Source organism: Anthonomus grandis, chromosome 9 (genome assembly GCF_022605725.1).
Source record: "Anthonomus grandis grandis chromosome 9, icAntGran1.3, whole genome shotgun sequence".
Classification (NCBI taxonomy): domain Eukaryota; kingdom Metazoa; phylum Arthropoda; class Insecta; order Coleoptera; family Curculionidae; genus Anthonomus; species Anthonomus grandis.
In genome coordinates, this window is record NC_065554.1 from 3778901 (window position 1) to 3801573 (window position 22673).

Below are 22673 nucleotides of genomic sequence, written 5' to 3' on the forward strand. Positions count from 1 at the left end.
TGGTGGCAGTTCAAATGGCCCAATCAAAAAATTGCCAATAATTCCTGCCCAGATATTTATTGATTGGAATTGATGTTGATGATGAGAAATAATAGTATCAAGGGGATTTTCATTAGCCCATACATGCAAGTTATGTAAGTTTTCAATTCCATTTTTGGTAAACCCTGCTTCATCCGTAAAAAGAATCGTGCTGATAAAGTTAGGGTTATTTCGCTGCTGATCTAACAGCCAGTTTGCGAAGTGTATTCTAGGAGCAAAATCTCTGGGCACTAGTTCATGCACTTTTTGTAAGTGATATGGGTACAACAGTTGTTCTTGAAGTACCATATGTACAATTGTTTTGGAGGAATGAAGCTGAGCGGCCAATTTTCGAGTACTCGTTGTAGGAGTGTCAGCTACAGCGTCTAACATATTTTTTTCCAATTGCACTGTACGTGCTGTTCTCCTCCGACCACCATTATTATTTTTTTTTCAAAACATCCTAAAATTGCATTAAGGAAATTTAATAGTATTACCTCATTAAATAGAAAACAGAAACCTACCAGTTTCCCTTAGATTGAAATGTTTTCTGATCCGGAATAATGCGATTGGGAAATCTTTCTTCCTACAATCTTTTTGCTTCCAATGCATTGCAAGACGCCAGACCATACATAAGATGCATATCTGCATACTTAATAAAAGTAAATTCCATATTTTGACGTAATTTAAATTAAAAGTTACCAAAAAATACAAAAATTAAAAAAAATATTATCAAATAAAGGATGAATATGTTGACAAAGATTAGGTTTAAATGATAGGTATTACTCTAAACTATTAAATTTAGCAATTTTTTTTTTAGACCTTAACATACAGGGTGTTAAAAATATACGCATTAAAGTGTACAACCTAGTCCGCCCCTGGTAAAGTAAACAAGGTAAATCTATTTTAAGGATGTCATTTTAAGAGGTCCCTAATAGTGTTCATCACCTAAAATTTTTATTAAATTCTACCGGGTAGTTTAAAAGTAATTTATGAAAAACCAATTTCCAGTAGCGTCCTTTAGGAGGCTGTATCTTCGTAAAGAAGGCCTGTAGGAATTTTTTTATAGGAACGTTCGGTATTATTTTTCGATGTTCTACCTGGATCCGAGATATTTCCCACATGAACCGGGACACCCTGTATATCTTTTCTCATACAAAAAGCAGCACTGGACAAAAACTATGTTTATGCTCTATCATGGAACATGCTGCTCAGGAAAGTTTTCAAAATTTAATATGAGGAATGCGGCGAAGACTTCAGGCGGTTATTACAGCTAGAGGTGGCAATACACGATATTAAGAATTCATTATCGTTTTTTTTGGGTCCATTGTTTTATTTTTGTATCAAAATTGACGTTAGTGAAAATCGATGTTTTTGCCTTGTATTGAATTTAGTTACTTAAAAATCGTTTTGTTAAATAGAATAATTTTTTTTGTTAATAAATAATGCATAATTAACAATACTTATTATTAATTTTTTTTATCTTCATTAAAAAAAATCTCTAAAAATCAAGTGGTGCGATAATTTTGTCCAGGAGTTTATTTTTGGTAAAATATTGTCATATTTCTTTGTAGTAGTGAGGGATAAATATACTTACTGGCATAAGAAATGTTACACCCAGAAGGCATAATTTCTTCGACTTGACTTTTTGGCAACATGATGACTATATATTTAAACCATGCTATGTTAAAAACGACAACGTTTTATTTTTGTTTTTGTTTACAATTCTTAACATTTTATCTCTTAGTTTTTGTGAAGCCATAGAGTAAATAGACCTAGGGTCGCAGGGACACAAGGTGTCCCACTCACAACAAACCAAGTTTTTGTGAAAAGCGTATTTTCTGAAAGCTCTAACTAGCTTTCATAAAATATCGTATATATATAGTACCGATATTTTAGTTATCGCTCGTCCGTTTACTAGTGTTAAACATAACAGAATGCCTTTAGTTCGAAGACGTCAAAATTATCACCATGTTAGCCTTTTTGACAGGGATCAAATTATTGCCTATCGAAATGTTGGTTTGTCCTATCGGGAAATTGGCCACCGCACCGTGGTAGAAAATCCCAAATAATGCATCAAAACCCCTAACCGTCAAAAAATATTGTTGGAATTTACATACCTGAAAGTTTTTGGGGTCGCGGAACTCGAAAATGATGTCCATTTTAAAACGATTAAAAATGAATAAAGGGGAGGAGAAAGTAAACTCAAAGTCCAAGTCTCATAATTAAGCGTCTATTTAAGGGTTACGCGTTTCGCCGCATTAGGGCATCATCAGACCTAAGTAAAATTAACAAAATTAAATAATATGGAGCAGAACGCTAATTAACAGAAAAGACATACCTATAATAATATATAAATTTAAAAAACTGCACACTGACTCACACTAACACAAAAATAAAATAAGTTTATACCATCGTGTATCGTTATTGACTAAAATATGAATTATAAAACGCCAAATATCACATCCAGTAAATTCTTTACATATTATTTTATAAAGAATGAAAACAAATACAATTATGAAAGAAAAAAAAAAATACAAAAAGGTTATTCAAAAAACACAGGGATCGAACCAGAGACCATTGGATCTAAAGTCCGAAGCATATAACTTATCGCCAAACCGGGGTAATGATGTAGCATGCGAGTAATTACGTTATATGAGACAAGATTAAAATTTTTTTTTTTTTTTTATTGGAGATTATTGAAAATTAGATTAGGTTCGAAATTGAAGATATCATTGACACAATTTAATATTGGGCTTCTTTTAGGTCTTGTAATCTCCAGCTTTTCGAGGAGATCTAGTTTTTTACCCTTTCCACACTCATGTAATATAGTTACATCATCCGACACCGAAAAGTTATGACCAGTCGATAAAAGGTGATTTGCAAAGGCTGACTTTGTTTCTTTAATATCGGTGTCCTTACAATTGTTGAAAAGACTTATATGTTCTTTTACCCTAGTGGAAATTCTTCTACCAGACTGACCAACATACACAGCGGAACACTCACCACAATTCAAAGAATACACCCCAGATTTTAAAGTTTGCTCCATTTTATCCTTTGTGTTTATCAAGTGCTTTTTCAAAGTGTTTGCAGTTTTAATAGCTATTGAAAGATTAAGATTATTTTTAAAGAGTTTTGCAAGTTGGAGAGATATTGAACCAAAAAATGTTAAAGATCTGAATTTGTTAAGATTTAAAGAATTGGAGTGTAAGATGTGGTAGGAGAATTTATATTTATTCATGTATACGAAAAAAAGTTTATTTATGGTAGAAAGTGGAAAACCGTTATTAACTGCAAGCTGCTTTATTATGTTAAATTCTTTATAAAAAGATTCCTTGGATAGAGGAAGGGTAAACATCCTATATAATAAAGAGTTAAATGAAGCAAACTTGTGGGTATGTGGTGAGTTAGAAGTGAATTGTATGATGTTGTCAGTTGTGGATGGTTTCCTGTATATATCGAATTCGATTTTATTATTATTCCTGGTTAACAAGAGGTCTAAGAAAGGTAAACTTTTGTTGTGCTCCTTTTCTAAGGTAAATGAAATTCTACTATGTAGACTGTTTGTAAAATTTAAGAAGGTGGACAATTGATCGTCATTGCCTCCCTAAACAATACAAATATCATCCACATATCGTTTATATGCTATTATATGATCGGCGAAAGAACTGTTCATAATTTTGCACTCCAAGTTGTTCATAAACACTTCACTTAAAAACTACTTTTTTGAATAACCTTTTTGTATTTTTTTTTTTTTTTCTTTCATAATTGTATTTGTTTTCATTCTTTATAAAATAATATGTAAAGAATTTACTGGATGTGATATTTGGCGTTTTATAATTCATATTTTAGTCAATAACGATACACGATGGTATAAACTTATTTTATTTTTGTGTTAGTGTGAGTCAGTGTGCAGTTTTTTGTATTTATATATTATTATAGGTATGTCTTTTCTGTTAATTAGCGTTCTGCTCCATATTATTTAATTTTGTTAATTTTACTTAGGTCTGATGATGCCCTAATGCGGCGAAACGCGTAACCCTTAAATAGACGCTTGATTATGAGACTTGGACTTTGAGTTTACTTTCTCCTCCCCTTTATTCATATACTTAAGTCTCTTTGGGAATGATGGATGATTATTTTGAATTACGATTAAAAATGGCTAATTAATTTTGTATCTAGGTCATATTTATTATTTATTTAGCGTATGGCATTTCGACACGTTTATAAAGATATAAAGAAAACAAACTTAAATAACTTCACAACGAAACATCAAGATTTTTTGGATACTCTATCCCTACTGGTGTTGCAATCAACAAATCATCAGAGGGGCCTGTAAATGAAAGTACTGGACAGTCTTCTATGATATGATTGATAGTTTGAACCTTTCCGCAGTCACATGCAGGAGAAGGAAGTTTGTCGCATCTGTGTAGGAAGTGTGTTTATCTGCCGTATTGGGTTCTAATGCGATTCAGGTCATTAAGTGTGCTTCAGGTCTTGCGTGGTAAATTAAAGCCAGGAGGTTTCTGTGTTATGCAGGGCATGATGTTGTCTGGCTGAGCTTCAGACCATTCGTGAGTCCACCTGTTCGTTACACTGAAGTTAGTTTCTATGGCATTTCTTGTGGTCTTTGTTGGTAGCTTTCTCGAGCGTAGTCGTTTTTTGTTGGCGTCTTCGATATAGTTATGTATTGGGAGCTCTCTGTTGTTGAGTATCTGTTTGTATTTATTTGTCAGCATATTGATTCGGCAGAGTTGAGGCGGTGGAATGTTGGTCAGTACTGGTAACCATTCAGTTGGGGTCGACTTGATTAAGCCAGCAATTAGTCTCTTGGTGTTGTTTAGTTGTGCGTCAACTAAACAACAGTCAACAGAATTTTTCACCTGAGCGCTATTAAGCCACACAGGAGCGCACTATTCCGCTGCAGAGTACGTAAGGCCCAGGGCAGAAGATCTAATTGTAGGTTTTATTTTGAGGTTCACTAAATTCGTTCTAAATAAGAAGGCGGCAGATTTCGGCAGCTAATCTCGACGCTATTTTATTCTAGACACTTTCCGCTTACAAAACAATAAGTCTCTAGGTGGAACTCGGTGGCACTCATAAACTAGTTCTCCATTAAATAAAAAAAAAATCATCACACAAAAGGAAAAAAGAACGCTTTTGTTTGGACATCTTTGACGGTCGTAAATATTAATCTAAACAGTTCAAACTTATACAGAAATAATCTACATACCACATCCTCGGAAACGTTTCACTCTCTTTACGAACTAGTACTTTCGCGTGCACGCGTAAGGGTGCGTATTGTCTTGCAACAAAACAATCGCGCCGCGCACTCCACACGATCTGCAACAAAAAATTATGCGCGGAGCCTTACGGCTTTTGGCGCTGTTTGCTGCGTTTCGATCAGTTATCAACAAGTGGCGCCATATCTACTGAACGCCTACAAACAAACAAATTGCGTCCCGACCAGGCGCGGCGAACCACGCCAAGCCGCACTGAGCATTTGTGTGTGAACGTTGCGGCGACGTTAGCAAACATAATTTGATCTTAGCGCGAGAAACGTCCAAACCGGCTGCTCCACTCTGCAACAAACAGTTATTCGTCAGTGTTCCAACCCCTGCGATTGGTTGTTTGGTTCTTTAAAATTTTGTGGTGAATATTGATCGTTAAACCGATTTGCGTCAATTTAAAAATATGAGTGATACTGACATTGCAATTGCCGCCACTGCATTTATTTTAATATATGATCATGTTAAGAAACCTCAAAAAAAGAAAAGATGACGCTGGTGGACAAGGCTATTTCAGAGTCGAAAAAAGTAAAGTGGAAGCGATCTATTAAATTATTCGTTAACAGTTCACTTCAAAAACTTCGTCCAAAATAACCGCGCCAAGACACGCACGAGCCTCGGTTTTCTTGTGATGTACCGACAACTGACGGAACAATAACGAAGACCAGCAAAGATGAATGTTTTCTGTCCACACTGAATGCGATGCAATGTTACAAAACGTTTTGCGTGGTTCGGCTCGCCCGGTCTGGATGCACCTTTAATCTTTGAGCGTCTACCTGCTCGAAACTAATGAATGGAAACATCCGCCCTCTTGTATTTCTCGACAGTCATGCACCCTGAACATGATATAATGAATTTTATTCCGATCGGTAACTACGAAATTTATAGGTTTTGGTGCGATATTTGGTATTTTCGACCACTGTACCGTGTTAATTGTACTACAATGGCAGTAATGCGTGTATGTCCGATATAAAGAGTTTTTCTGTTTTCAGCGCTCTATTTTTGAATGAAAATAAAACAAATTATAAAAATGATATTACAATGGCTTTATTTTTATTTTAAAGTATATTTGATGACATTAAGTTTTTAAATTATTTGACCGCCGTGGCTTTGCTGAGTCATTCAAATCCTAGAAATGCAATTTTCGATGACATTCTAATACAAATTTGGCCGATGGTGCGAGTTATGTTGTCCTTTAAGGCGGCAATCGTTTGTGGTTTGTTCGAGATTAGACACAGCTCTCAGGCCAGTTGATTTCGGCACCTCCGAATCTTTCACGCAATAACTTAATTTATTGTCTCGCGTGCAGTATCCTGTTGAAACCACATGTTTTGCAGATTCATCCCATTCAATCTTGGCCAAAAGAAATTAGTTATCATGCCCCGATATCGATCACCGTTTACAGTAAGCGCGACTTCTACGTTTTCAAAAAAATAAGGGCCTATTATTCCGCAGGACCAAAACGCGTACCAAACAGTAACTTTTATAGAGTGCAATGGAACCTGATGAATGGCCCGTAGGTTTTCATCGTCCCCATATCCAACAATTTTGCTTATTAACAAAATCACTTGACCAAAAATGGAACGCAGCAAACCTTAACTTTTAAGTTTTAAACCTTAAGTTTTGCTGTGAGTTTTAGGTTCGAATCTCGATAGGTTCTTTTTGCTTTTTTATTATTTTCTTGTATTGGAGTTCTATGTTATTGTTTTTTATATATTTGTGACGTCATTTTTTAAACCTATATTTTACCGTTCAGTGTGTTTTTAACCGATAAAATAATTTTTTGAGACTGAAAAGATGTAGGGCTTATCCCTAAACCTTTTTTATTCCCTATTACCCTATAGCAGCCTCACTATAGGTTTACAGGCAAGGGTGGCTTGGCCGTAATAGGTTGAGTAGAGAACCACTTGATTGTAGAATTCAATACTGGTTTATTCACAAAAATTAACAACTATTTATATCAGTCTTAAGATAACAATTCGAGGTAATTATACAAATCAAGGTGAGCATCGTAATCATAATTTTAATTAGTTACTAATTTCGACCTTGCGAACTTATAGCAAACGTGAGCTTAAAATCCATCGCAAACACCTTGACCGGCTAATATAAACAATTTTATATAAATATGTATGAATATTTAAAACTACCAAAAAATGTAAAATATTTAAAAAATGTCGTTTAGACATATTCCCCGCTCTCTCTGCTTTCTGCTGGAGGAATGTTTAAGGGTCGGAGTTCTACCATCTCGGTCTCTCTGGTCTTATGTCTGGGTTCTCGTTGCTTGTATTGTCTAATTTTAATAACCCATAGGAATACGCAAGACACTAGGATGATGATCAGTATAGTACAGCCCCCTGCAGTATAGGAGTGGAGTGTGACCTTCTTCCATATCTTGTCTTCCAGCTGCTGGTCTAGTCGCTGCTCGTCAATCGAAAGGTTAGTCAGGTCATCTGATACCTTGAACACGGCTTCTCTCGAAAAACTGCTGATTGTGTTTGTTTCTGTATGGTGTAGGTCGCTGACATCAATAAATGTTGATGTTTTTGTATAACTAGAAACAACAGGAACGGTATCAAATCGGTTTGCAATTATATTATTTTGTTTTGTTTTTAGAATGCATGCTTCGGTTAATTGAATTATACCAGTGGTGTTTAATACCATTTCTTCTCGTACGCCATTGCACGTGATTGCGATGCTTATGGGATTTGGAGAGATAAACATCCATGTATTTGGAGTAAAAAGCTGTTTCCAAATAGTCGTGTGGAGGTTATGTTTTGTTATGGTGCAAGAATTCCCTTGATGTCGTTGATATATTTCGTCAATGACGCAATTTGGACTGGCGTCTATGTTCCTAACTGTTGTCGGCGAACATAAATAATGGCTGCTTCGATGTATACATGCTGTTAACTCATTGTGTGATAGCTCAAAGTATTGTTGGTTGTTGTAGTCTACAGCCAAAATGTCATTAGGTATGTCCAGAGACCAGTAGGAATTATTTTCAACGTGTAGAGCTGTAGGATATACCTTCAGGAGGTTGAAATCGGAAATATCTTCAATGGCAAAATGTGTAAACATTTTTGCCCATTGTCTTCCCTCTTCTTGTAGCGATGTCTTTATGGGTACCTGCCTTATTTTTAAGTGAGATGGTAATTTTTCGTTGGCTTTCTGAAGAATTTTGTGTACATGGGCTGGTGATAAGATGGTGAAAATTGATCCTTGTTCAAATAGTATCTTGAAGAGTATTAAATAGTAGCCACTTATTTCAGCTATGAAATTTGATGCCAGCTGATAGACCATAAGGATATGAATATTAACTTCATTACTGTCTATTATGCGCTCATACCCTTTCATCTTATTGATGATTTCCATACTTTGGCTTATTTTCTCTTGGAATCGATTGATGTGCTGCTCCATTTTTACTTCTGTATTATTGATCTGCGCGATAGCAGAGATCATTACTTTGGTTTGGTGTTTGGAAGTTTGAATTAGTTCTTCTTGATTCGACTGTAAGCTGTCGATGTCCCTATAAACTTCATCATTTACTCCAAAAACCGATGTTAGGAATTGGCCAAAAAGTCCTCTTCTTTTGCGGCGAACTCCAAATAATCCAGTGTTAAATAACTCTATCTCTTTTTCTTTATCTAGAAGATGGTGTGCCAATGTTTGACAGTTGGTTGCTGTTGAAAGTTGTTTTGCTTCCTCACATAGGCTTTCGAATCGACTTATTACTTGTGAGACCTTTTTACTGTCATCATCAATTCGACTTTTGTTGATATTGAGTTGAAGCCTAAATTCTCCTCTTTCGATTCTGGATGTTCCCAAATGCTCGATAAATAGGCCTTTCGCGGGTTGCTTGATTGCATAGTTTGCTGTTCCACTTGTTGGCATAAAAATGGTGAAACATAGCAGGATGTTTAATAGCGTAATTCCATGTTTTGGATGTCGGCTACGCTAAAATTTTGGGTCGTTCCTTGATGTTGTTACATTGCTTTTTACTGTCTCTGCGGGTTGATGATAGTCTTGTTCCTTTTCGTATGGTAACGGGATTAATTTTGTTACTGCCCTTTTTGTTTCCGTATTTCCTTTTCGGAGGGTGACTACTCGAACTTTGTTGTTATCACTTGGGTGCACTTTGGTTATTTTCGCTAATGGCCATCTTGCTGGGTTAATGTTGTCTTCTTTGATAAGCACTACTGTCCCTATTTTCAAATTCTCTTTGTCTTCTTTCCATTTGTATCGCATTTGTAGTCTACTTAGGTATTCTGTCGACCATACTTTCCAGAAGTCCTTCTTCATTTTTTGAATTAACTTCCATCTCTGAAGCATAGAACCATTTATGTCTGTCTCTGACCATGCAAATGGGCCTACTAGTGGCCTTTCAATTAAAAAATGACCTGGCGTGAGTATTGTCTCATTGTCTGTAGCGTCATTTATTGCATACAGTGGCCGAGAGTTCAGGCACGCTTCAATTTGATATACTAACGTTGACAATTCTTCAAATGTTAATGTCGTTTCTCCAATGATTCTTCGTAGGTGGTGTTTTGTTGATTTAACCCCAGCTTCCCACAGTCCTCCAAAGTGTGGTGAGGAGGGTGGAATAAAATGCCATTTTGTCCCTGTGGTGCTAATTGCGTCTTGTACTTCTTGTATTTCAGTTATTTTTAGTACTTCGTCTTCTATGTGATTTGCTGCTCCGACAAACGTGGTTCCATTATCACTGTATATGTCTGTGCATTGTCCTCTTCGTGAAATGAATCTTCTATATGCTGCCAGGAAAGTCTCTGTGGTCATGTCACTTACTATTTCAATATGAATTGCCTTGGTTGCCATGCACACAAAAATCGCTATGTATCCCTTGTACGATTTATGACCTCTTCCTTTTGTTGTTCGGATGAATATGGGGCCTGCGTAGTCGATTCCAGTATGAGAAAACGGGGGTGATGGTGTGACTCTTTTTTTCGGTAGATCTCCCATTATTTGTTGTGCTGCTTGCTGCTTATATCTGATACATTTTATGCATTTGTTTATCATTGTTGCAATTGTCCGTTTTGCATTGATAATCCAAAATTTCTGCCTAATGTAGGCCAAAGTTAGTTGGTTTCCTCCGTGCAATGTTTTCTCATGGGCATCTCTTATGATGAGTTTTGTTAGATGGCTATTTCTGGGCAATATGATTGGATGTTTTTGATCGATTGGTATATTAGCATTCTTGAGTCTTCCTCCTACACGCATTATTCCATTTTGATCCAATATTGGGTATAGGTTTTGTAATTTGCTTTTTTTGTCAATTCTTTTACGTTGCTTAAGTATTTTGGTTTCTTCTGCAAACTCTGACTCTTGTACACCTCGGATGACGGCTTCTAATGTCGATTCTAGTTCTGCTGGACTTAGATTTCCTTTTGGAGAGTCTTTTTTCATTCTTCTACATACTGAAAGAACTCGTAGCATTTTAGTCAATGACGAAAAACGGCTCCAATCCTCCCCTTGTGTAGTTATACATGCTTGATGACAGTTGATCTTCTTTAGTCCTTCGTCAATTTCGGGGATTTCACTGTTTATAGGCCATTCTTCTCGGTTGCACAGCCAATTCGGTCCTTTCCACCATAATTTTGATTCTCTTAGAGCGGTAATTACCATGCCTCTTGATATTACGTCAGCTGGATTATCTTGAGATTTGACATGGTTCCACTTCTGCGCTGGTATTAGTTTCACAATTTCGGAGACTCGGTTGGCGACGAAAGTGTTCCATCTTGTAGTATCTCCTTTAATCCAGCCTAGTGTGATCATTGAATCTGTCCAGGCATAGACTTCTTTGCATTCTATTTTTAGGGCCTTTTTTGTTTTGTCCATTAATTTAGCGAGTAGTACGGCAGCACATAGTTCTAGTTTTGGAAGGGTAGTCCGGTTTCTTGCTGGAGCCACTTTGGATTTGGCCTGTAGCATAGTAATATTAATCTCATTTCCACTTTTCGTTATACTGTATATTACTGCACCGTATGCCTTTTCGGACGCATCGCAGAATCCCACCAGATTAATTTCTTGGTTGTCGTATTGGATCCATCTTGGAATTCTGATTTTTGAAATGCTGGTTGTTTCTTTTTGAAATTTTTGCCACTTCTTGTAGGGTTCTCCTTCGACAATGTCATCCCATGCTAATTTTTGAAGCCATAGATCCTGAATGATTAGTTTTGCTCGAATGGTAAAGGGTGCTAACCATCCTAATGGGTCAAATATCTTCGCGATTTCTGACAGCATCTGTCTTTTAGTATTGCTGATTCTTGTTATTGCATTGACTTTAAAATGGAAGCTATCATCAGCTGAACTCCATAATATTCCTAGTGATTTCTTGACCTCTTCTTCACCAATTTCAATAGTGCTTTTTTCTTTTAGCTCTTCTGGGATTTCTTGTAGAAGGTCTTTGAAGTTGCTGGACCATTTTCTCAGTGTAAAATTACCGGATTTTAGTAATTTTATTAGTTCATTTTGAAGTTCATGTGCTTCTGTGACACTGTTAGCACCCGAAAGTACGTCATCAACATAAAAGTCTTCCAGGATAATCTTCGATGCTTTTTTAAAGTTTCTTTGTTCATCTTGAGCTAGTTGGTGAAGAGTTCTTATGGCTAAGAATCGTGCCGGGCCTGTTCCGTATGTTACTGTGGTTAATCGGAATTCTTGTAGTGGTTCATCTGGATGCTCTCTCCAGACAATCCTTTGATATTCCTGATCTGCACTATCCACTTTTATTTGTCTATACATTTTTTCTATGTCTGCTATAAATCCAATTCTGTGTTTTCTCCAGCGTAGTAGAATGTCTGCCAGGTCATTTTGTAATCTGGGTCCGGTATGCATGTTTTCGTTTAAACTTTGTTTGTTGGTTGTTTTACATGATGCGTCGAAGACTACTCTAAGTTTTGTAGTTGTACTTTCTTCTCTTGTGACAGCTTGATGAGGTATGTAATATTTTCCTTGATTATAGGCGTATTTGGGCACTCTTTCCATGTGCCCAAGCCTTATGTATTCTTCCATAAATTGTCGATACTGGTCGTAGAGGCTCTTATTTTTTACAAACTTTTTCTCTAATTGTTGAAATCTTGCTATGGCTCGGGATTTTGATTCTCCTAATTGCGGTGGATATTTTTTGAAGAGCAGCTTCACTATATAACTTCCATCCTTGTTTCTTTTTATTGTTTTTTGAAAGAGTTCCTCACACACTTGGTCTTCTGGCTTGATTTGCTGTTGACATGAGACTTCTTCTATTTCCCAAAATTTGGTCAGTTGATTATCTTCTTCTGTTCTTGATATCATGCTCTTTATTTGTAGGTGTTTACTCTTTTCACTGATGATCATTGTTCCAGAAATAATCCAACCAAATTCTGTTTTTTGTCCTATTAGTCCATCCCGTTTTTTGAGCCCTTCTAGTATTATTTTTCCGTGTTCTTCTGCTCCTAGTAGTACGTCGATTGGTCCCGTTGTATTGAATGTGGGGTCTGCCAGAATAGTATTTTCCCATTCTCCTGCGTCTATCTCGTTTAACGGTTCACTCGGGAGCGCCTTCGTAATCCTTGGTAATACTAGCAATTCTGTTGTGAGTATGTAGTCGCTGGGAAATCTTGGCCTTAATTGGACTTTTATTTTTGACTTGGAAACACTTGATTCATTGTCGCCGACTCCTGATATTTCGGCGCGTATTTTTTGTCTTGGTAAAGCTAATGCTTGTGCAGCCTCTTCAGAAATAAATGACGACTGGGAGCCTTGATCAATTAACACTCTTAATAAATGGGACGTGCCGTCGTATGATGTGCCTTGTATTAGCGCTGTAGCCAGTAGAACTTCTTTTTTATCGGTATTGTTTCTTTCTTCAGCTGCGTGGTGAGTGCTTTGGGGGTGATTTCTTGAATTGTTATTTCTTGTGTTCGATTCATTGTATCTAGAGTTGACAATATTGGGCCTGAAGATCGATTCGTTGTTTCTCCTGAAGCTGTTTTGGTAGTTCTGTGGCCTTGAGGTGGAGTTTCCATTTCTTGCGTTTGAAGTGGCTTGTCGGGCTTGATGTAGTAAAGTATTGTGGGGTCCACTGCAGATTTTGCAGTTGCTTGTTGCGGTGCAACTATCTCTCGAATTATGGCTTAAACATCTGGTACATAGTTGATGATCTTTTATCATCTTCATTCGGTCCATTGGTGATTGGCGCAAAAATAGATTGCAGCGCCAAATATTATGTCCTCGGTAGCATAGTTGGCATACTTGATCTCTTGGGAATCTATCTTTTTTTTCTGAGTTGAGTGCTTCAAGTGACTGAAATCTTCTTTTTAAAAATTCTAAAATGTCTTCTAGTGTGGCGACTTCTAGAGGGTCTTCTAAAGTTTTCTCGTAGATTTTTGTCGTTTCCTGGTCCCATTTTCTGCATATTATTCTTCCTACTATCGGGTACCACGATGACGTGTCGTAGCCTAGATTCCTAATGCCTTCTAGGCATTCGGTTATGACATTATACAGTTGTTTAAGTTTTGGCACTGATTCGTACGTAATTGTCGGAAACTCATAAATCTTGTCTACTAATTTTGATACAATGAGACGTTTGTTTTGATATCTCTGCTTCAATAAATTCCATGCTGCAGGGTAGTTTCCATCTGTTGCAAGTAGGTGCTTGATAGTGCTTTGTGCTTCTCCTCGAAGAAGGGATTTCAGGTGCTGGAGCTTCTGTGCATTTGATAATTTGTCATTTCGATGAATTATCCTGGTAAAAAGATCGTCAAACGTGGGCCATTCTTCGTACAGTCCGTTGAATGTTGGAATGTTAATTGTTGGGATGGGTGTGTTGTTTGATAGATTTTGGCCCTCCTTTATTTTTTCGTCTAGCTTCTCTATAATATCATCGTATGACCTTTTAATTAGACGGTGGGCAGATAAATATTCCTTGCTTGTAATGCCTTTGCAGAGGATCTCGTTGTGAAGTTGCTGAATGGGACCCCATTGATTCTTGGTGTCTTCTTTCAGAAATTCATAGCGAGTTGTAGGTTTATCTCTGCAGAGTTCTTCTTCAATTTCTTCAATCAAAAATTGAAACTCTTGGACTACTACTTCTTTTCGTCTTAGTATTGCTTCGTCTTCTTCAGGCTTCTTTTCTTCTTCTGGTTTTTTGCACGTCTTCAAATGGCTTTTTAAATTATCGTACAATCCCTTAATTTGGTCCAAGTATTTCTTCGTGAAGTAACTATGACTGAATTCTCCGATTTTTCTAAGCTTCTCGTCATTTTCTACAATTGCGTCCCATATTCTGTCTCCCTGTTGGTTTCTCTGAGTAATATATGATGATGTTTTTCTTGAGTTTGAATCTTTCTTTACATTGGTTAGAAGTTGTTCTAATTCTCCCGCTAGCTCCTGCTGGCGGAGGGCAATTTTATTCGTTTCTTCCATTGCTTTCTCGATGATGGGCGCGGCTGTTTTGGCTTGACTGACTTGTCTGCTTTGACTAGCTTGACTGCTTTAACTGCTTTGATTGGCTCGACTGCTTCGATTGGCTTGATTGCTTTGACTGCTTTGCTTTGACTGACTTGTCTGCTTTGGCTGCTTTGATTTGAAGATGGAGACGGCTCTTTTTGGCGGTTACTCCTGGCTTGACTTTAAGATGGAGGCGGCGTCGTGGGCGGCAACTCCTTTGGTTTAACTTGAAGATGGAGGCGGCGTCGTGGGCGGCAACTCCTTTGGCTTAATTTGAAGATGGAGGCGGCGTCGTGGGCGGCAACTCCTTTTGTTTAACTCAAAGATGGAGGCGGCGTCGTGGGCGGCAACTCCTTTGGTTTATTTGAAGATGAAGGCGGCGTCGTGGGCGGCAACTCCTTTGGTTTAATTTGAAGATGGAGGCGGCGTCGTGGGCGGCAACTCCTTTTGTTTAATTTGAAGATGGAGGCGGCGTCGTGGGCGGCAACTGCTTTTGTTTAATTTGAAGATGGAGGCGGCGTCGTGGGCGGCAACTCCTGGTTCAATTAAAAGCTCGAAGGACCATGAAAAGATGTAGGGCTTATCCCTAAACCTTTCTTATTCCCTATTACCCTATAGCAGCCTCACTATAGGTTTACAGGCAAGGGTGGCTTGGCCGTAATAGGTTGAGTAGAGAACCACTTGATTGTAGAATTCAATACTGGTTTATTCACAAAAATTAACAACTATTTATATCAGTCTTAAGATAACAATTCGAGGTAATTATACAAATCAAGGTGAGCATCGTAATCATAATTTTAACTATTTACTAATTTCGACCTTGCGAACTTATAGCAAACGTGAGCTTAAAATCCATCGCAAACACCTTGACCGGCTAATATAAACAATTTTATATAAATATGTATGAATATTTAAAACTACCAAAAAATGTAAAATATTTAAAAAATGTCGTTTAGACAGAGACCGATATTTTGTGTTGTTCTCTTTTGATTTATTTATATCAGAGTCTCTTTGAGAATATGGACGACTTCTTTTAATTTGATGATGTATAGGTCTTGCTTGGTTGGTTCGAATTTCGTTATTAGACAACGAATTGTTGACCCTGCAAGACTATCGTGAATACCATAAATTAAACGCAACGTTTGGCGAACTGAACATTGATATATTAATATTAAAGTTTTAACGACTTCTAAGCGTTGTTTAATCGTGTAGCGTTCCATAGTAAAATGTCACTAATGACTGAGTACTCTGAAATTTAACGGCTGTATGATACTTGCTTTGGTTATGCACTGTTTTTAAACATCGAGCGTTCGGAAAAACCCTGTACATAGGTCAACTGGTCAACAGAAGCGTACCACAAAGCCTCAATATAGGCGCTTCAGACATCTAATCTTACAAGACCGTTTGGAGGAGAAGGTTGAAAGTTGGAGAGAAAAAAGTAGAAAGTTGGTTGGAGAGAGGAGAAGACCGTTCACAGTTAGGGGAAGCACTAATCGTGCTTCGTCGGCGGACCACTGTCGTCAACGTTTGAACTAGAGTAGAGAGCGGCAACATTGGGAGTTAACATTTGGGGGGATATTGCCTATGGTAGCCGATCACCCTTTCTCTTTGTTCGAGGCAAAATGACTGCTGCGCGTTATGTTGATGATTTTCTACAAACCATTTTACTGCCTTATCTAGAGGGCCGTCCACACGACCTATTTTATCAAGATAACGCACGTCCTTATATTGTCATACTACGGACGCTCTTCAAGAAGCAGGTGTTACTGTTTTACCGTGCCACCCACTCACCGGATTTAAATCCCATCGAACATATGTGGGGTATGATGGGGAAGAGACTAACTACTTGGAACCATCCGCCACAGACTTTGGAACAGCTAATCCACGATGTTCGAATTGCTTGAAATGAGGTGCCACAACCAGACATCGATCATCTCATTTTGTCGATGCCTAGAGGTATACAGGAGTGTAATTAGCTGCGGGGTCGCCAAATACATTATTAATTTTGTTCTTATTACTTGTTATCGTTTCATTCTTGATGTAACTAGATCATGGCCAAATAATTTAGTTAAAGAATTTATTCTTTCTGGGTGTAATATTTCTTACACAGTGGATATACTACTTAGACCTTGCAGGTGTCAGCATAAATTTGGTATTTTAAATATTCCAAAAACATTGATATTTTTTACATCAATGCATTGATAATAAAATTTAGATGCGTTTTCCAAATCTCCTAATCTAGAAACCCATCTAAATTTTATCTATTTAATCTAGGAACTAAAAAAGATAAATCTTCATTCAAAATAACGCAAAAAATTGTATTTAAAATGTAACTAAATTGATGCATTTAATATTCTATTTGAATCTTCTAGAATTTCTGTTAACAACATTAAAATTGCAATTAAAATCTCAAATATCTTATAACATTTTAATATTTTTATTTCAGTTTTCCAAAAAATTTAATACTCCATGTATGTTCCTACACAGAGAACTTAAAGTGTTATCATGAGGCAACCAATAGACTAACAATTCCAGTCATTTTCGCAAATCTCCAAAGTGAAAGCAAAGATTATGGCAAATATAATTTTCTTTCTTTAATACGTATGTAAGCTGTAGACCTCTATAGAGAACTATTTTGTATAGTAGCATTATTTTAATTCTAGCCCAAAAAGCAGCCATGTTGGTATTTCAGGATGCCGACTTGAATTCGACCGTGGAAAATGCCATTGAGGCCGTTTGGGGATATCACGGAATGGTATGTTAAACGAAAATTTGTTGTTAAAAACTAATTTAATTGGTTTTAGCTACCTTGGTCAGTGAATACCATTTTGATCCAAGAAAGCGTTTTTGTAAAATTTACAGATAAATTTACAAAAAAGGTAGAGGCTATTGACAGTTCCGATATCGTATGCCCTTCTAGTGAGGAATTTCTTAATAATCAGGCAAATATTGTTAATAAGGCCAACTCATTAGGGATTAAAGTGTTCCAGAAGGATAATAATGGTTCACCTACTATTATAATTGGTATTTAAATTGCAATTTTGCAATTATTATTGCAACATTATACACTATTATTTTTTATTTTTTTTTACAGGTGCTAAAGTGTCCCAGTCAGTTTTTACATCTGAGAAAAATGATGGCACAGTAACATTAGTACCATTTAGATCAATTGAAGAAGCAGTCAGTTTAACAAATAATCGTAGGCAAGGCTTAGGTGCATCCGTGTGGTCTGAGAATATCGGACTGGTTAATGAAGTGGCTAGAAGATTAGATGTAAGTCATTTAATAATATGGAATTTAGAAGTTATTTAATTTTTTTTGATATCTGGTTTAATTAACATTGGCTATCACATGTATAGGATAAATCGAATTCGACCATCGTTGTTTTTGGTAATCGTGTGTTTAAGAATGTAATGAGTGGACTCATGAAAAAATAATTAGGTTAATAAATCTTTATGAATCTAAGCCGGATCTGTGGAATCTAACCAATAACAATTACCACCTAAAAAACAAAAAAATATGACGCTTGACAAGAAATAGCTAATAGCCGAAATGTGCATGTTTGCTCACATAATGCTTCATCTAACCCATTAGCATATGCATCTCCAGTTGTAAGAAACTACAGCCAATCTTGCTTTCACTGGAATCGCCTCCCTATAGTTTGTATCACGTTTCTCTGTTTTGAAGCCAATTAAATTTATAAGATATTCAAAGTCTTCGGATAACATTCGGCAAAAAATGTTAAATTGTCGAGAACCAGACATTCATTTATTAGAACACTTTCACTATACTTTTTTCGACTCTGAAATAGCCTTGTTGTCCACTAGCGTTGTCTTTTCTTTTTTTGAGCTTTCTTAAGATGATCACATATTAAAATAAATGCAGTGGCGGCAATTGCAATGTCAGTAAAGTCGAAATTATACCCATTTGTAGTTGCGTCATCTAGGTGAGAAAAAACGTATGGCGTAGATATTTTTGCCAATCAATATTAGGTTAGAAACTCTACCATCGCCTTCAGAAATTAATAGTCTGCTATGTATTTTTATACGTTCAGAAATTAACAAATGATTTATTTTAGCAGCATGTTATTATATTTTTATATTCGTGTATATACTTTCATTCCCAAAAAAAATAAAAAATTTTGTAGTATTTTTTGTATTATTAACAAACTTAACAATTAACAAATATTATTATAATTAATTATAAATAATGTGAAATAAACGACAAGTCCGAAACGGAATTGCACTTCAAATTGAGAATGTGATAGAGCGAGCCGCAGATGCAACAAAATTGAGCACAACAACGATCGTAAATATAAAGAAGAATAGGATAAAATCAGATCAGGATTACGCTGCTCATATATTTTCCAAGCAAAAGACCGCAAAAACCAAATCTACAACATATTTGAAAAGTAGAATTCGGCACGAGCAGTAGACGTAGCAAAACCGAGCTTACAAAAATTGTGAATAATGGTATAAAATTATTTTAACTCACTGGGAATACTGACAATTTAATTTACTTGTTCATGAAAAAAATGTTGCTTGAAGGAATATGTTAACACATTAAAATGAAAATACCATTCTAAAAAATAAGACGTACAAACTCAAAAAAAACACGCCATATTGCATTACCAAGTTAATGAAATTGCAACGATATGATTGAATACTTAAACGACGATCATAAAATAAAATTTGCTAGAACAAAAAAAGCTTAATCAATCTCGTCAGAGTCAGAACTGAAATCACAGATATTGTCTTCGTCAGTCGTAATCACAAGTGGCAGAATGTCATAGGCATCACACATTTGTATTGCCTCCCAAGCCTTTTCAATTACTTTTTCTGTATGAAAAACATATTTTTGCCAATGATCTATAGAAATTTCGTTCATTACCCTTTCCCATGTAGTCAGAACTTCTGAAGGTGACCCCTTAAAATTGGAAATATATTGATCATATTTTCGTTTACATTCCATTATTCGTCACATTCAATTGCATTAAACTGGCAATGATATGGTGGCAGCCGCAAAATTTTGTGTCCTAAAGGTTTAACATATTCATCAACAAAGTACTTTTTTTCACTAAGGCAGTTTCTGTGTGCAATACTTCATATTTTATCTTTCAATATTCTTTTTCTTCAACCACTCGGTCAGTCTCTGCTTTATCCAAGATTTTCTCGGGATTTCTTCTAATAAACCAGAATGGTAACTTGCATTGTCCATGATTATAAATGACTTTGGGGGAAGATTTGGGACCATTGCTGAGTTTTAAACCAGTTTTCGAAGTTTTTCCTGTTCATATTGTCATGATAATCTCCATGAGAAATTATATGAAACTATGAAACAGATGAAATTATGAAGTTAGCGGGCCCTTAAAAGGGCAATAGTTTTTATTCAAAAAAAATCTAAAAAGATAACCAGATAATTTTTACCTTCACTGTTTTTCCTTGAATCCGTGTGCTTAGTGTCATCTTGCCAGCTACTACGAAATGATCCCTTGCTAAAAATCCACGTCTCGTCAATGAAAACTGGAGTGAAACCTTCCGGACCTACATTTCTATTTTTGATACACTCCCTTAAAAAATTGATTCTTTTATGAACAATATTTGGCAAGTCCATCAAATATTTTCTGTTATTTGATTTTTTTCCACTTGAAGCCTATACTATTGATCCATCTTCTTAAGGAGTCAATGGAAAACTCAAAATATTCAATTTCTTCCCTGAACTTTTCTCTTATTGTTGCCAATATTACATATTCTTTTCTGGCGTACATAGAATAAATTGTGTTTCGAATTCTATGTTTCAAATATGTTGTAATTTTGGTTTTTGCTGTCTTTTGCTTGGAAGATATACGGGCTGCGTAATCCTGATCTGATTTTATCCCATTCTTCTTTATATTTGCGATCTTTGTTGTGCTTAATTTTGTTGCATCTGCGGCTCGCTGTATCACATTCTCAATTTGAAGTGCAATTCCGGTTCGAAACTTTTATAAATATTAGACATAAGATACAAAAAAGTAGACAACAAATCGGCTTACATAAACAATTTGTATACTTCTATACTATCTTGATACCCATATTAAAAATATGAATGAATGAGGTATTTATTTAGCATTAATACTCCATTCAAAATGACTATAAATATGGTAATCATAACTAATGTAAAAAATAAAATAACTAATTTACAATAAATGAGTGTAAAAAAAACTAACAAAAAACTGGTATTAATAAAAATATTATTAAAACTGTATAAATAAAACTTAAGCTAAGGGTAAAATAATAATAATAAAACAGTAAAACTAAATCTAAAAAAAAACGATCTTACTATGCCCTAACTAAAATGACTTTTCTCAAAATCCTTTTAAATTGGTTTAAGTTATCACACGTTTTAATAATCACAGGTAATTCGTTGAACTGAACATTTGACCAGTGTTGCATCTATTTATCAGTATAAAGTCTGTACGGTTTATGAACATCCCTAAAGACTCTCAACTTATCACAGATATAGTTAGGAAACAAATGAAGTTTTAATTTAAATATAAACAAATAAACATTATACGTTGACATACAGACATCATACTCATAGTCATCAGTCTCAAAGCTTTATTTTGTAATTGGTGAATCCTGTATTCGGGTAGAAAATACAACAGAGTTGAACAATACTGTAAATGAGGAAGTGCAATTGTGTTAAAAAGAAGTAATTTAATATGCATTGAGAGATTTTTTCCCACTCTCGTTATAAATCCAAACTTTTTAGAAAATTTTCGCGTTATGTAGTCTGCATTAAAATCTAAGTTAGCATCTAGAATAGTACCGAGATATAATTATAGAGATTAATTTCTTTCTCATAGTGAATATTTTCTCCATTTATAGTAATATCCATATTGTCTATTTCTATTTACATTAAAATCTAAATTAGCATTTAGAATACCGTAAAACGGGGTTACTTTGCACCATTTTTTTTTAGTTTTATTTTATTAAATGGTAACTAAAATAGTTTCTGTCATCCTCCACTAAATTTATTAGAAAAACCATCTATCCTACATGTTTCGGACATATAAGATGTCCATCATCAGGGATATACAATGAGGGTTTTCATCACAACACATAAAAAGCCACAGTGCTTCTGGCAAGGTCAAAGGTTAAAATTACTAACAATAAATAAAAAGGGCATATTAAGATGCATGAGAAAGTGACTAAAAATCTTTAGTAATTTTTATTTTGTTTTTAGTCATTAATCGCAAGTATGGACTACTTCTTCAACTTTATTTTATTAGTTAGGATGTAACGTCACTCGAAAGAAGATCTGAACTTTTTATTATAAATATCAATTGAGCAGGTTGTAATATAACTCTGATTATAACTATTTGTAACGTATATTGCCTAACCAAGAGAACAACCTAGTTTTATTAGTGGTGCAAAGTATACCCTAAAAAAGTCATACTTTGCACCACTTAATATTTTATTAATATTTGGCTACTAAATGCTTGCTGGTGCATAGAAAACCCTTATTATTTCAAACTTTGCACCAATTAAATGCGAAAAAATATTCGTGGGCCAAGTTTTGTGAATTTAAATTTACCTACCTATATATATTTATGAAACAAGCATAAAATTTAAATGAACAAACTTTATTATAACATTATAATAGTAAAAATACAACGTTTGAAACTAATCCCACCACAATTCGTCGCATTCTGGGACAATGTACAATCCTCGTTTGGACATTTTCTTGGGAGGGCTAATGGCACCAATTACGTTGTCCCACGAATACCATATTTCGTTACGTCTTTCTGGCCATTTCCAAAACTTTATCGATCTGGCCATAGCATTGATCATCGCTCCATCGTTTTCTATTGCTGTTATCACTCCAGGATAAACATGATCTTCAGAGGAAAATAAAACGTACTCACCAACAACTTTTTTAACATCA

At 35.6% G+C, this 22673-nt stretch overlaps 1 protein-coding gene across 4 annotated transcripts in view; it reads left to right on the forward strand.

The window, feature by feature from the left end:
- Nucleotides 1-22673, forward strand: part of LOC126740736 (uncharacterized) — a 112195-nt gene that overhangs the window by 41487 nt on the left and 48035 nt on the right. For all 4 annotated transcript variants that reach the window (XM_050446894.1, XM_050446891.1, XM_050446892.1 and 1 more), the window contains 4 exons: nt 17194-17348; nt 17411-17502; nt 17552-17771; nt 17842-18020. In XM_050446894.1, coding sequence (XP_050302851.1) covers nt 17194-17348; nt 17411-17502; nt 17552-17771; nt 17842-18020 — 646 coding nt within the window. The remainder of the gene's footprint in view (nt 1-17193; nt 17349-17410; nt 17503-17551; nt 17772-17841; nt 18021-22673) is intronic.